Source organism: Lissotriton helveticus, chromosome 7 (assembly GCF_964261635.1).
Source record: "Lissotriton helveticus chromosome 7, aLisHel1.1, whole genome shotgun sequence".
Taxonomy (NCBI): Eukaryota; Metazoa; Chordata; class Amphibia; order Caudata; family Salamandridae; genus Lissotriton; species Lissotriton helveticus.
Window position 1 is genome coordinate 1,592,540,478 of NC_136068.1, and position 16,386 is coordinate 1,592,556,863.

Consider the following 16,386-nt stretch of genomic DNA (forward strand, 5'->3'; position numbering starts at 1 on the left):
TTTTCTCTTGTACCCTGCATACTTGTCACTCTTTCCTCCTGTAATGCACTGTTTGCTACCTCATGTATTTTGTTTGCTCACAATTGTCACTTTTACCTCATGTAACTTATCGTCTGCTTTTGTAATTTGTTCACTTGTAATTTCATGTTCCTATTGTGAAGCGCTCTGACGCCTTCGGGTAAAGTCCGCGCTATATAAAAACGCATAAATAAATAAAAGTAGCTCAGGTGCTTGCCCATCCAGTAGCTCGACCCTGAGCCGAACGAAGCATGTGTCAGACCCCTCTGTCTTGCAGCAGCCTTCACCCTGCCTCTACCTCTAGTCTAAACCATGCAGCTCTTTTCAACCTCGGTCCCAAGCCCAAGCCCATCTCCTGCAGCAGAATGTCCCCTATCTCCTCACATGGCATAATAATGCAAGTACTGTCTGCACTGTCTCAAGCCCCACTCCTGAAGTCCATCCACCACCCAGCCCCGCCCTTGATTCCCGCAGCATCCCTGCAGCATTTCTCCCACGCAGCTCGGCGCGCTCCTGCAGCATCCCCATCCCTCCTGCCCCTCATCTGCAGCCTGTCCTTCCATCCTGCAGACTGTCCATCCTTGTAGCGTCTCCACCCTGCGCGTCTCCCGCCTGCACTGCGCCTCCCTCTGCAGCAGCCCTCCACCCTCCTCGAGGTCTGCTCCTCCTTCTGCATCATCTCTCTGCCCTCAACGCAGCCTGCCCCTTTCCTCTCACAGCATCTACCTGCCCTCCCGAGTGTAGCCACCCCTCCCCCTCATACGCGTGGTCCATTTTCCATTCCACCCTCCGAGAAACACCTGCCTCGTCTCGCCGCTCACTCCGTCCTCCCTAGCAGCGTCCCTCCCTTTACACCACCTCACCCTGGCACTCCCACTGATCCACGACCGGGGCACGTGATCCCGCTGGAACGAACATGGCAGCCTTGGCGGAGCCCCTGGGTCTGGAGAGGGGTGAGCGTCGCAGGGTGTGGGTGTACGTCGGGGAGGAGGGAGAGGGGTGCGGCAGAGCGGATGGGTGAATGAATGGATGATGACATGTGCGGGAATTGCTCTTGTCACGACCCTTCTTCCTGGAGGTGCCTCTGCCCAGGGCTTGGAGGTGATGAAAGATGCAAGGGACAGGTGGGTGGATGGCGTCATTCACAGATCACTCCATCTGTCCGTTTCAGGGCCTCTGAGGGGGCACCGTCTGTGAGTAGGGTTTTATTATCAGAGGTGCCCCTCAAACCGGAATGTTCCATACTGTGGTTGGAGGAGGCGAAGGTGTTACGGAAGCAGCAACCGTCCAGCATCTAGAAAGTTACGGCTGTTTCTACAGGACTGAGGTGCATTACTCACTGCATGTGCTGAATGTCTGTGTCTAAAGGAAGGAGGCGCTGCATCCTTATAATATAGCCAGGGGGAGCTATATTCCACAGGTAGGGGTGCTGTTGTGCTCCAATGTTACAACGCATCTTTAGATTATCTTATTGACGTAGGGGAGGGATGCACAATGCAGGTGAGAGAATCCCCACAAAAGGAGACGTGGAACCCCACAATATAGCAGAGGGGTCTACACAGTGTATTAAGTGGAATTAAAAAGACGGTGGAGGGGCGTGGCCAAAGAAGCGTAAGTAGTAACCCTTTACAAGAGCTTTGGTCTGTGTACTTATGGGCGTGGCCTAAAACGTGAACTAGAATGATGTGCTTGACAAAGTGTGCTCCCTGAACAGTGTTCAGGCAACGCATCATTGTTTTCTGCTAGTGAATCCGAAAATCAAACGCTACATCAAACATACCTAAAACAAGTAAGGCCTGTCATTGGTTTGTGTTCAGTATCAGTATTTTTATTCAATATTATTCTCTCCTTCACATCACTTTCCGTTATAATATCCCTCTCTGTGTTAGGTACTTTTCTCCAGCCATCTTTCTGAAGTTCCTTCATCTGCACGTCTCCTGCTTCATCTCCTTCCACTGCATCACTGTTGCATCATGCATGCATTTCCTTTTGTCCACTCTACTCACCATCCCTTCCCTCAAATGCACACTGCATTTTTTCCATTTGAGAATATCTATATTCCCACATCTGGGTACCTCCTTCACACACTTTTCCATGAAACACATATTATAATGAGTACATTTGGGACCACTGATCGGTACGCTCTGCAGAGAGGCCAAGAAATGGATGAGCATGTAGGTAGACCACCTTTTTTAAAGAGGCTGCGAAAAACTTGCACTTCTTCATCTTCATCATCGAACCTCTTAATCGTGTCTTGTCATCGGCACAAATCCACACCCAGACACCTAGGTGGTCGGTATATTCTGACTCGAGGATAAACTCCTGTTGGTTGACATTATGAGTTAGTAGGTATTTAACATATCCAGTAATTATCAGACCTCAACTGTTGTTAAATTTCAGCAGCTCATACCTGCCAACATTTACCGGGGGAATATTATATGGTATTTACCGTACCATGCAGATTTTGCGTTAAACACAAAAATCTGCATTTTATTCCCCAACAACTCATAATAGGTAATATTTATTGCAACCAATAAGTAATGTTCCCTAGTCACTAGAGGTGACTCAGTGTGCAGTATTCAAAACTCATATATCACACTAAGAACAAAACTCCAGAAGCCCATCTGAAAAAAGGAAATACTCCTATGAAATAGGCACACATATACATAGCACATGAAGTAAAACATGAAATGCTACAGAGATTGTTTCACTAACTTGGATCACCATATAGGTTTTTGAACACACTTTAGAGAACGAAGCCAGTGTTTTTGCTTGCAATTGTAAGGAATATATGTAGAGCCCAGGAGAAAATCCTTTCAATGTCTGTTTATAATTACAGCTGGTGCCTGGTACTGGCGGGACCCACCCCACATAAAGTCATATGTCTACATCACATAACAAGCATGGCATTGTCGGGTTTCTATTGGGCTGTACCGAGCTCTGAGGAGTACCGTAACTATGCTAAGTTAAGCCACTTTCTTACACCTTTGTAAACAATAACAGATTCCTTCAGAACACATGGGACATCACAAAGTACACACACATTACACAGTTCAGGGGTATCATATTGTTGAACTTTACCAAGCCTACTACAATGCCCAACTCTCCACAAAACAATATAACTGTCCACAACTAAACAAGATATCGTAAATCAGCAACCTCCCAACGGTCGTATGATACAACCACACATGCCTTAACCACGCATGCCTTAACAACGCGGTCTGAACTACGACCGTGTCTTTATCAGGCATACCTTTACAATGAATTCCGTTGTAAATGCATGATTGCTAACGGAATGTACGTGTTAAGTTGCATATTCCACCCCCCTGCCCTGTGCCCTAACACCTGATACCCCAGCCCTGTAATCCACCCTGCCTCAGCCCCTAAAACTACCCTAATCCTTTACCCTGAGTCCTAACACAGGGTCCCCGCCCCAAAAACTACCTCAACCCCCCTCCCTCGCCTTAAGACCTAAAACCCTGACCCCTACCAAAAACCTACCCTGACCCCCACGCTCTGAGTTCTAAAACCCTGCCCTCTGCCCAAAAACTCCCCCACCCTAACTGCCCTGAGCCCTAAAACTGATCCTCATCTCTGATAACTGTCCCTCTCTCCCCCGCCCTGGTACAGGACTATTACTCCAACATTCCAATGTTTGTCTTTCTGTTTCTCCCTTTATCAATTTAGAAATCCTCAACCTTAAGTGGGCAGAATGTTTTAATATCCCTTCTGGCTCGGTCTATATTGATTGCTAAAGGGCCTATAACGTGGGCTCAGGGCCTTTCACAACCAGCATAGTCCTTGGCACCTGGCTACGACAAATATCACTTTAGTTTCGTTAAAAAGACCACACAGTCAAAAATTTAGAAAAATGTCAAAAGAGATCACAATAAATAGTTTAGATTACTCAAAGGGAAACATTGGGTCAAGTGACAACAAAACTATGCAATTCTATTAGCCTCAAATGGAATATCCTGCAGGACTACAAGAGCTCACCTGATTTAGGACAAAGATAACAATAAAACTACTCGACTGCATGTAGGAAGTTTTAACTGGTTACTCTCATTACGGTACATTTCACAGAGGTTGATAAAACAAACACTTCAAGATATTACACCTCTATCCGTATTTCTACTCAGTTCTATCTCGACCATGGGCGATATACAGATATCGCCTCTATAAACGTTCCACTTCATCCATTTTTGTCCCATTTCTTCGGGCACCCCCTGGTTATAAACACCTCCTTCTCTGCAATCATACCTCTATCTAGTTCCCTCAACCATATCTATACGGAAGGCAGTGTCACTCCACCCCATCCTCGTGCGAATTCTCTTTTTACCAGTGTGTACCCCAACGTCACCAGCTGCTGTTCAATTTCAGTCAGGTCAGTGTCCGCCCATATGTTCAGCAAGCCCAGTTGCGGTGTCATGTCTACCATCTTTCCCAGTGCAGACTGTATATGGTGTGTTGCTCTCTCCCAGATGTAGTGTACCCGTGGGCACTCCCATAGTGTGTGATAAAAGGTAGCCGGCTGCTTGCAACCCTTTAGACAGAGGTCATCCTCTCTCGCACCTATTTTTGTGAGGATTATCCCCGTCATATATGACCGGTGTAAAACTCTGAGTTGTATCAGTCTAAATCTAAGCGTAATGGCCGCCTCCCTTGGTGACATAAGAGCCGATCGCCAATCTTCTTCTGCAATTGGTCCCAGGTCTCTCTCCCACTGCTCCTTGAGCTTGACAAAATTATCTGTAAGATTATTACTAAGTTTTTTGTATGTTAAGGATATGGCCTTAGATTGCAGTGGCCCATCAAGCAAGCGGTCCTCTAGAGGCAACGAGTCTGGTATGTCCTTGCAGCTCGGGACAGCCGCCTGTAGGGCGTGCCGTATTTGCTGGTACCTAAATACCTCCCCTGGATCCATCTTGTAGATCCTCTGGAGGTCTTCAAATTTAAGTATCGCACCCTTTTTAACTAAGTCCCACACTACCGAGATTCCTATCGTATCCTACCTATCAAACCCTGGTTGATAGCACAGCATGCCGAGCTTCTGAGTGTACCACAATAGTGTTATGTTGGTGAGAACGTTAGCCCATCCGAGCCTCGAGTTTGCCAGCCACCAGATTTGTATCTTGTGCAGTGTGGGACCAATATATCTTTGTTTCTTAGTGCAGGAATAGGGGGCGCCCAGGTATCCCGAGCGATCCATCTGATATCTATCTAAGGCGTACGCCAGGTCAGTCGGTGGGGCGTATATCCATTGATTCACGGCCACCAGCTGAGAGGCCCAGTAATACAGCCTACGGTCTGGCAACGCTATCCCCTGTAATACCACCCTTTGGTTAGTTTCCTAAATGCCACTCTAGGGGTCCCACCATCCCACAACAGTGTCCGTATCTCTCCTTCAACCGCTACAAAGTACGCATCTGGGATTCGATGCAGGCTATTCTGGAGGATATAGAAAAATCACGGGAGCGCCAACATTTAAAAAAGATCAGCCCAGCCCACCAATGACAGAGGCAGCGACCTCCAATGTTTTACAGTCGCTCGCAGTCTGGTCAATGGGGCTGCCAAATTACGACTATAGAAGAGGGCCGGGTCTGACGTAATAAAGACTCCAAGGTATTTAAATCCTTCCACAGCAACTACTAACGTGCAGTCCTTGGGGAGACGAGGAGTATGTCCCTGCAGCACAAACAGCACAGACTTACCCCAGTTGATTGCATATCCCGAGTACTTCCCAAAGTTCGTAAAAATATTTAAAACGGTGTGTATGGACTTATACGGGGAGGCAAGATACAGCAGTATGTCGTCGGCATACAGGGATACTCTACCCTCACATTCTATTGTCCATCGCAAACCCCTCTCCATCACATCTCGACGGATACAGGCCGCCAGCGGTTCCAGCATAAGGGAGAACAGCAGTGGGGACAGTGGACACCCCTGTCTGGTGCCCCTCGCTAGTGTGAACGCCTGAGATGTATAATTATTAACACTCACCTGCCCCTGTATGTCGGTGTACAACAGTTTCACCCATCCTATAAATTTAGGGCCAGGCCGACCCTAGCCAAAACTTCAAATAAATACGGCCACTTTAAGGAATCGAATGCCATAGAGGCATCGAGGGACAATATGACTGCGTCTTCCATCAAAAAGTCCCTGCGCGCCATCACATTATGCAGTCGGCGAATGTTAAGAGCCGTATTCCTTCCTGGCATAAAGCCAGTCTGGTCTGGATGCACCAGGGAGGAGATCACCGTCCCAAGTCGCATGGCAAGAACTTTCGGCAAGATCTTTGCCTCCACATTAATCAACGAGATAGGCCTGTAGGAGCTACAGTCATCTACAGGTTTCCTGGTTTTGTGGGGGATTTATTTTTAATCTGAGTTCCATCTGTCCTGATTCTTTCTCTTGCCAGACTCGAGTTGGCCGTAAGTTGTGATCCACCTCACTCCATGAATAAGAAAAGCTACAAGCGGAGACTTGGTCAGGACATGTGGCCAGAGATCTTCATGAAGTAACCCCTCACTCCAGCCCTAGATTATCTTCTTATCCGATGCCTAGCCTGGCATCCAAAGAAACAGCAGACTTCTAAGGGCGTCTACCTGTAGTGTCTTTCCTATTTCACCCAGACTCTGTTTTATCTAAATCTGTCAACTTCCTCCCACAGATGTCCTCTGCCAATCAGAACAAGCATTGGCATAGCCAATAGGTCTCGCTTTTGAGACCTTATAAGTATTTAGTTATGCAGCAAAATATCCTTGGTGCAACAATATTAACCGTTGCATGGCTAAACACTTATAAGGTCCCAAAGGCAGTGAACTCGACCCAAAGGTATTGGAATGCTTTACATGAGCACCGGTTACGTTACACATTCAAGCACGGGTAGATTAAGTGATTTGCCCAGAATCACAGGATGTGGACCCAACCCGAGGCTCGAACCGTGGCTTCCAGCACCAAAGTCGTCAGTCTAGCCGACGGACCACATCCTCTCCCTTAAATATTTTTGAGCCTGACTCTGCCCTCCACCCCCTCCCACACAGTTATAACCAAAACAGGTCCTAACCTTTTCTTGTAGTGCGGTTTAGAGCAGGTACACAGGCGTTCCTGTGCCCCAGCCCTCCAGCCCCCTTCTGAAAGTGTGCAGTGAGTGAACTCTAGTATGCAACAGTTTGGAAAGGGAAGCAGCCAGCAGGGAGGAGGGGTGTGCCGATAGATGTCTGTATCCCGGGTATTGTATTGCTCCTGTCTAGGTGCTTTAGAAACTGATGATGGAGGTGTGACCCCCTAGGAGCTGACAGTCTGAGGTGTGCTGACAGATGTTGGGTCCTTGGTTGTGGTGTTTGAGGGCTCAGTCTGTGCTCCCATGTGGGGACGTTGTGCTCCCAGGTGTGCATCTGGAGCTCAGAAAAGTGAGTCATAGGGTTTTTATGGAGTGTTGTGGAACTTCTGGTGTTTTCAGAGGACTGATGATTGGTTCTTATGAGTGATTCGGTTGTATGGCATGTTGTTTTGTTTTTACCATATGGACGTATATGGTTGTCATGTACGTCAATGTCCCAAAATGGCAGGGTTAGTGGAAGGGACACTGTACACCAAATAATCTCTATGACATCACATCACGTCACTTCAAGGAAGTGGTATCTTAAGAAGTTGACCTAGACGAGAGTACATAATTGACATAATTGAATATGGGTAGGAAACCAATAAAACATGCATGATTATGATAACGCAACTGAAAAAAGCCAAAAAGAAGAGCACCAAAAACATATTCAGCACTCAAAAAAATGTTTTCAACTGGCAAAGCATTGGCATGACAAAACCCGTAAAATCAAACTAGGCTTCTGTGACTCCCTTACTCCTAAAGTGGTCCGAATGTAAATCTATAACATGCTTACTGGAATGTTTCACCAACCCCCTACCTTACCAGGTATTGGAAGCACTCGAATAATCAAATGCCACTCTTGAACCATCTAGATGCGTAGGCGACTTCTTAACTCATACCTAATGTAGAATTTCCAAAACTTAGGCCAGTGTTCGCCACAGTCGAGGTGCTTGGGAGGGAGGCTGCGGAGGGGGGACTGAACCCTAAAAATAAAAAGATTCCGTTCCCCTACTTTTCCGTTTCAAAACTGTGTCCTAGAACCGCAGAAATAGCAAAGACATTCAGATAAGGCTCTGCTTGCATTCGGGGACGGGCAGAGAAGGAAAAGGACTCTGTCTCTTCCTTACAGCCCAGCAAAGACACGGACAATGTCCTCTTCTTTTCTATGCTGGCAGCTGCTCCCCCCCTTCCTATTATTCCCTCTCTTTCTGTCTTGCTCCTCACTTACTGAAAACCGTGACTTGAAGAAACGGTTCACAACCTCTTTCCTTCTTTCATTTAGTTGCTTCCCTGTGAAATGGTTCCAAAAAAGAAAAGCACGCGCCTCGCGCTGATGAGGAGAGGAGGAGGCAGCAGGGGGAGGGGAAGAGAGGAGGGGGCCTGCGCCGGATTCCCTTGCGGGAGCGAGCAGGAACCATATGTCAAAGCTCGATCCCGCAAGGGAATCGCCAAACGTGCACGCGTTGCCATTGAAGGCAATGCAATGCGTGCACGTTTTTGGCAGCCAAACTGAATCGATGGCTAAAGGTCTTTATCCTATGCAGCGCATGTGCACTGCGTAGGCGAGACCTAAAAAGGTGAAACGTACATTGTAGGCTAGAATATGTTGGCACTTAAAATATTACTCATGGCTAAAGAATGCCTCCTGGGATTCTGACTCTTGCACTCCTGGATGGGGATGGATCCTACATAACATTTTAACCACATGTGTGCGGCCGTTTTTCCCGCTGTGTGCGGCATTTTTGTAATTACCGCATTACATGATGAGCTCAGCTCGTCAGCACACGGTAGGTAACGCTGATGACGAGCTGAGCTCGTCATCAGCATTGAAGGGGTTAACTGGTGGCTTAACAGAGATGTGAGACTCAATTGCTATAGGGTGGCCTGTTTTACTGATGGCTTAACAATCTCTGCAGAGATCAGGTTCTATGTAACATTTTTACTGGTGGCTTGACAATGCCTCTAGTGATTTGGGTCTCCAGTGTGCCTGGGAGCTCTCCACTTTGGATCGCCCGCCAGTTTACAAGGATTTCTTGTGTCTGACGTTTCTTTTTGGACGTTCCCATGGAGGTGCCCTGAAAATAGGCACCGCAAAGGGAAAGCCAAAAACAATTCCTACACACAGGGGGGCACATGTTGTACCCCCTACATGCACCCCTTGGCACAGAGGCACAAGGAGGCCCTGTAGGGACCCCTTTGTTCCATCTCCACCACGGTTTTCATAGAGGAGGAACTGTCATGAAAACCATGGCTGTCCTGACAAGCATACTGCAATCTCCTGACCGCCACAGCACTGCCAGGGAACGGCGGTTCCCTGGCGGCTGTGGCGGGGCAATGGTGTTCCAACCATCTTAATTGTAATAGGGCGGTTGGAAGACCGACACTGCCTGGCCCCCATGAGTCTGGAGTCCATGGACCGCCAGACTCGTAATTAGGCCCTTACCCCCAGATTCATCAAGAACACATTTTACTATTCCTTAATAGCGAAAAATACTGATTCGTTATTAAGGAATAGCAAAATGCTATTCATCAAGAAATCACTTCAAAAATAGCGATTTCTAATAATTCCTTAATTGCGACTCGCAAATTGCGAGTCACAATTAAGGAATGAGTGGGAAGACAATCTCAATTTGCTAATCGCAATTAGCATTTCGCAAATTGAGATTGCGATTTCAAGGGTGCAGGGGTGTCCAAAGGACACCCTGTTGCACCCCTGAAATTGATGTGTGCACATATGTTGCGCACACACATGCCCTTAGAGCAACATGAAACTTTGAAAAATGCACTTTAGTGCATTTTTCAAAGTTTTTGCTATTTACCACGTAGTTAGACTTCGCGGTAAATAGCGGCCCCAGATTGCGAATTCGCAACTTTAAAATGGTTCATGAATTGCATTTAAGGAATCTCAAATTGAGATTCCTTAAATGCAATTAATCGCAATTTAGCGATTTCTAGAATTGCGATTTTTGCATTTGGGATGATGAATCCCAAATGCAAAAATAGCGCTCGCAAAGGGCCAGATTGTCAGAATCTGGCCCTTTGCGAGCCGATTTTAGTTTTATGAATCCGGCTGTTAATGTTTTACTGTTACTTAAAGGGTTGGGTCCTTATTTCTCCTGGGTGGACCCTGTATGTATTTTTATTTGTGACTTAACAATACCTCAGAGAGTTTTAGGCCTCCATCGTTCCTGGGCAGTCACCACATATTACATCATTAGTGGCTTAACACTATTCAGTTGCACCTGGGTGGACTTGCCAGTGGGTTAAGACTGTCACTAAGAGTTTGGGCTCCTTTCGATACTGGGTGGACCCTGTATGTAGTCTTTCACATGGCTTAGTTGGGCCTCCAGTGGTTTGGCTTTTTTCATGCCTGGGTGAAACCCCACCAAAACCCATGTTGTAGGAGCTCTTTCACTATCCGGACACGCTAGCTTTAAACCCTCACCAACAGAGGATACGGATCATGAAAAGCCATCTTGAATTCAGATTATCACTAAAACTTTAATGTTCCTAAAACTTGGATACAGCGGAGTGCAAATCATGCAGGTAGTATAGGTTGCATTTTGCTTCATGGCAGTGTACACATTCTGGAGCACACTACTCTGGCTTCATACATGACACCAAACTGAACATTAATAGATGACACAACGACCAACACCTTTCCCCACTAAATGCCCAGGAAGAAAGTGTAAGCTATTTGGGGATCATACTGGGGCTTCAATTCAATAAGAAGTAGGAAAGTGCTATACAAATGCTACAGTAAACATTAATACAATACTAAACAACAGGCCCTATAGCAGAATAGCTCATCTGTGCTTGTCTGGTAATTGACACTGCATAGTCCTACTCCAAAAAGTTCCATATCGACAGCATGAAGGCACCATTGTTCGAATATAGGTGGCACTGTGCCGTAAATGGCAAAGGAAGCTCTTAACGCAGGTATGATTTTCTTCAGTTTTACTCGGGCTCACAGCAGCCGTGACCACATCCCAAGCTGGCCAGAGCAACTGTCTTATCATAGAATCATGCACAGCAAGGGCAAGGATACCATAGGCACATGAGATTCCATACCTAGGATACAGAGCAAACCGAGGCATAAAGCAATTTATAACACATCCCCTTTCCCCCTAAAGAAACCAAAGAAAACAGAAATACAACAAAAAGAAATGATAATGAAAGAAAACAGAGAACGAAGCCTATTTCCCAACTCTCAATAACCAAGCAATGGATTGTACATAATCCTTTAGAAAGGTGGGTGGCTTGCGCACCCTAGCACATCTCTTCCCGCCAGTAGACTCTTGAACACCCGAAGGTCCATCTGGGAAAATCATACTGGCAGAGGGACAATAATCCCTACCCATCCTGCTCTCACCTTCACAACCTTGGGTGTCAGGAAACACAAGACTGATATTAACACACTCACCATCAGTCATTACATAAAACCACTACTTTTGTCATGGTCCTCAACTCTACACTCACCCCTCCCCCTTCTTATACAACACCCCTCTTCGGCGATTCCACCTCTCACCATTATCAAGCAACACATGGGAGCCGTACACTTATTTGATTTTATAGGGACCTCTGAATTTACAAAACCCTTTCACAAACCTGCCCGATCTGACCTTTACCCAATCACCCGCCTTCAAATTATGGCTCACACACTCAGTAATATGCACACTACCGCCTCTGCCAAGTTTATTACGCCTAATCTCCTCTTTCAACCTCGCTGGAACCATTTTAGAGCCAGGTAACCTACCCCTCATGATTTCAAAAGAAGACTTTGAAGTAGGTTCTTGCACGCCGGTGCAATATGCCGAAACCATTTTTTGAACTTGTTTCTCAACATACTCTCCACTCTCAACAGCCATTTGGATGACACCCTACACCATCCTAATGGCCCTTTGTGCAATGGGTTGTTTACTCTATACTTATGAGCCTTTGTGCGATGGGTTGTTTATCCTATACGTTTACTGCTATGGTTGAGCATGTGTGGTGTATAGAAGGGGTAGTGGTTAGGGATTTACACTTCCTTATTGTCCTCCATTCTTCCAGCCCTGCACAATCCACTTCCCCATAGGATTATAAAAGGAGGTACGGTGTTGTGAAATCCCACATTCTCTTAAAAACATCATCATCTCATCTGAGACATCTCATCCACCCAGACGCTTCCACAGGTTCTATAATACCCTGATCTAACAACTCTTGAATGAGTTTTTTGACTTCATCATGTGCCACTACTGGGACTTTCCTAACTGTGTGTTGTACGGGAATGGCCTCCTCTCTCAACTCAATCTTGTGGGCATACCCCTTTAATTCTCCCAATGCATCACTGAAAATGTGCTCCACACCCGTCAAGATATCATCAATGGGCTCATCATCCACCACCGTGATGTGTGATGGAGCCCTCGGGTTCATAATGATATGCAGATCGTATTGGTGTATCCAACCCAAAATAGTTGGACCTTGATCTGCCAAGTACACTTTCCCTGGAATTCTCCCATCCTTGAATTTGACGTTGTCATCCACATATCCCAAAATATCAATCGATTGACCCTGGAACCCACAGGGGAAATATCTTTAGGACACAACTCTGTTATGCCACTCACCATCAAACAAACTCCGAGGAATAATGGTGTACATCGACCCTAAATCCACCATTAGTTGTACATTACGCCCATCGATCTCAAACATGGCTTTAGGTCGATTGATCCTATTGTTGTTACAATCACTATTCTCTCCCACACACAAAATCTTATCATATTCTTGACCACACTCTGGAATATCAGGCAATACAGTACAAACCATCCCTTGACCCATTGAGCTACACATTTTAGCAAAATGCCCTACACGTCCACATTTCCGACATTCTTTGATGTTAGCCCAGCAATATTTGCCTCACTAGAGTGACTTAAGCTTCCACACTTAATGCACATTTAATTACTTTGCTACGTTTGACTACTACTTTGAGTATTATTTTTCCAATAAGAATGTTGGGATCTTACATCTAAAACAGATGTCCCATCATAGCTCACCGTTGCTCCAACCTCCGATGTTTCATGGTTTCCTGCAATGTTATTTTTCTTTTCCATTTCTTTCATGTAAAAAGTAGATTGTTCCACCACCTTAGCAATATCAATAGCATCCTTTAGGGGCGGATTTTTTGCTGCCCACAATCTTTCCTGTATTTTCTTCATAAATCACTGGAGGATTAGTTGATCCCCAACCAACTCACTCATCATGGTACCAAATTTATACTTGGTTGACAGCTCTCTGAGTCTAGCAACAAACTCGCCAATGGACTGTTCTTTGGTTTGATGTTGCGTGCAAAACTTAAACCTGGTCATGACTAAATTTTCTTACTTTTCAAATCTAATTTCCAATCGTCGTTTGTCTTCTTTATATTCATTACGTATCGACTGATCGTTGACACCTACAGCTTGTGGCAAATATTGAAAAATACTTTACCCTTCCATCCCCAAAGTACTTAACAGTAAGGCTTTTCTGCATGCTGCAGAAAAATCAAGACCATCAAGGGCCACCAAGTAATTTTCAAACACTGGCAACCAAACTTCCCAGGTAATAGGAGACTCACCTTGCTGTTCTAAGAAACACGGTGGTGTTATAATTGCCACCTGAGACGTTGCCATTATGGTAAATAAATGCAGGCTAGATAGTGCAAGAAACACACTTATTGTGTGCGAGTGTCATATACAATTTGTATAACCTGAGATAAGAAAGCCAAAAGAAACATGAGGAAAGTTTTATGCCAAGTTGAAAGTGTGCGTGTCACTGTTTAATATTTGTTGTAGTACACGCTTTCCGTTGCAGGATTGTGTGTGTCACCATGAAAATGTGCTCTTATATCTCTAAGTCTCAAATGTTATAGCCAAAAGGTGTGCGTTTCACCATATAAGAACACACTAGTAAATATGCTCTTACGTGTGTACCATAATCTCACCGTGCTGTAGGATGCACCGTAGCTGAAGGGCAATCTGGAAGTTGTACCCTTTATACCCAAAAAGGTGTGCGCATCACCGTTACAATAAGCACTGAAGCCACAGATTACGCGAGAGCAAGAAAGATGGCCACTACGTTGTGCATCCTTGCGTGAAGTACGCCAAATGACTAGAGCGGGTGAATGCTCCTTCCTTTAGATGGCCGTCAGGGAGTGCACACTCCGTGCACTCAGAAGCCAGAAAGGTGGCCACCATGTTGCGCGTCCTTGTGTGAAGTACGCCAAACAGCTAGAGCGGCTGAATGCTCCTTCCTTAAGATGGCTGTCAAGAGCAAGAAAGATGCACGCTTGAGTGCTTATCGCACTGACTTAAATGATATTAAAATTACTTGCCGCTTTTATGAACGCAGTAATGGCTTTACCCGTGACACCTGTGCACACCAGTGTCACTTCCAGGATGACCTTCATATCCAACACAACCTTTATATGGATTCGCTGTGGTCACACGACTGCTGACTGCTCCTGTCACTCTCTCCACCACAGGAACTCGCCTGATCAGCTCATCGCCAAAATTGACGCAAATGGCAAAGAAAGCTCTTAACACAGGTATGATTTCCTTCAGTTTTACTGTAGCTCATAGCAGTCGTGACCACATATCAAGCTTGCCCGAGAAACTGTCATATCATATGATCATGCACAACAATGGCAAGAATCCCGCAGGCACAAGAGATTCCATACCTAGGATAGTGTTGTACCTTGATTGCACTTTTCCCTGCTGCTCAGCCAGTATGAATGTGATGTGGAATGCCTTGAATTATCTTTGTGCAATGGGTCGTGTACCCCATACTTTTGTGCCTTTGGTCAATGGGTCGAATACCCTATACTTTTGTGCCTTTGTGCAATGGGTCGTGTACCCTATACTTTTGTGCCTTTGTGCAAGGGGTCATGTACCCTATACTTTTGTGCCTTTGCGCAATGGGTCATGTCGCCTATATTTTTGTGTCTTTGTGCAATGGTTCGTGTACCCCTTTACTTTTGTGCCTTTGTGCAATGGGTCGAGTACACTATACTTTTGTGCTTTTGTGCGATGGGTGGTGTACCCTATACTTTTGTGCCTTTGTGCGATGGGTCGTATACCCTATACTTATATGCCTTTGTGCAATGGGTTGTTTACTCTATACTTATGAGCCTTTGTGCAATGGGTCGTTTATCCTATACTTTTATGCCTTTGTGCGATGGGTTGTGTACCCTATATCCTTGTCTCACCTAGGAATTTGTTCATGTGTGGTTTCCTCTTAATTTTTATTAACCTATGGTTGCACATGTGTGGTGTACAGAAGGGGGTGAGTGGTTAGGGATTTACACTTCCTTAGTGTCCTCCATTCTCCCAGCCCTGCACAATGTTACCACTGTGGAATTTCTATGTTTAGTTAACATTGTTGGGAAGTGTACAATTCTCCCATTCTTCCTTCTTTTACTCTTGTAATTTTTCATTTGTCTATACATATTTCTTTCATACTTCCTTCTGCACTTCTTGTATATTTGAAGTTATCATATGCTCCTGGTTTGTTTCTCCTCCATGCTGTAAATCTGTCTATTGGATCTGTATTTAGTTATCTCCATATGTACATTGCATATTTCTCTGGTTTTGTACTTTTATGGTGCAATGTTGTAACCTTCTTTATTTATTGTGTTTCTAAGGGAAGGGGATGTGTTTTACCTTGATTTCTCTTTTCCCAGATCAGGTTTATACTATGCGTAGACCTATACGAACAACATATGTGTATCTGGATGTGACCTGTAGGTGGAAATAAGTAAATAAGTGGAAGCCCCATAACAGGTCAAACATCCTGTCATTATTCTCACACTGCAAGGCACTGGAGGCGGTAGCATCACATGATATAGAATATATGTTGTTCACTCAGTCTAAAGCAGAGAGAGGTAACGAAAGTTTGCTTTACATCACCAGTGTTTGTTGACCTTTTCCTAGGAGCTAGTGATGAGTTAAACCACTTAGGTCTAAGATTAGTGCAGGAAATGGAGGTGGAAACTTACCGTTCAAAACTACCAATGTTTTCAAACCATGCGGGCTTAAGCCAAGCACAGCAAGATTTAGTGACTGGGAGAGAAATAAACCATCCACCACGGCAGGTGGGGATAAACTGCTGAAACCTAAAAGTTGCTATCTTATCACAGGAAAGAGAGTATTTTTCTGTTTGATCCCAGTACGCAATAGGTTTGCGCATTTAAGCGTTGATGGGGAGTCAACTTTCTCATGAGAGGAAGAGATAGACTAGGGAATAGATAC

The 16,386-nt window shown here is 45.3% G+C and overlaps 1 protein-coding gene across 5 annotated transcripts in view; it reads left to right on the forward strand.

Annotated features, from left to right (window-relative positions):
* The window catches only part of LOC144770555 (protein lin-7 homolog B), a 493,355-nt gene that overhangs the window by 378,086 nt on the left and 98,883 nt on the right, over nucleotides 1-16,386 (forward strand). The window contains exons 1-2 of one of the 5 annotated variants that reach the window (XM_078655165.1): nucleotides 829-971; nucleotides 14,622-14,684. The exons of 2 other annotated variants lie outside the window; for them this stretch is intronic. In XM_078655165.1, coding sequence (XP_078511291.1) covers nucleotides 935-971; nucleotides 14,622-14,684 — 100 coding nt within the window. In that variant the 5' untranslated portion in view covers nucleotides 829-934. Of the gene's footprint in view, nucleotides 1-828; nucleotides 972-1,097; nucleotides 1,143-14,621; nucleotides 14,685-16,386 lie in introns of those variants that run through there. 2 more of the 5 variants (XM_078655166.1, XM_078655168.1) reach the window with 2 other exon arrangements.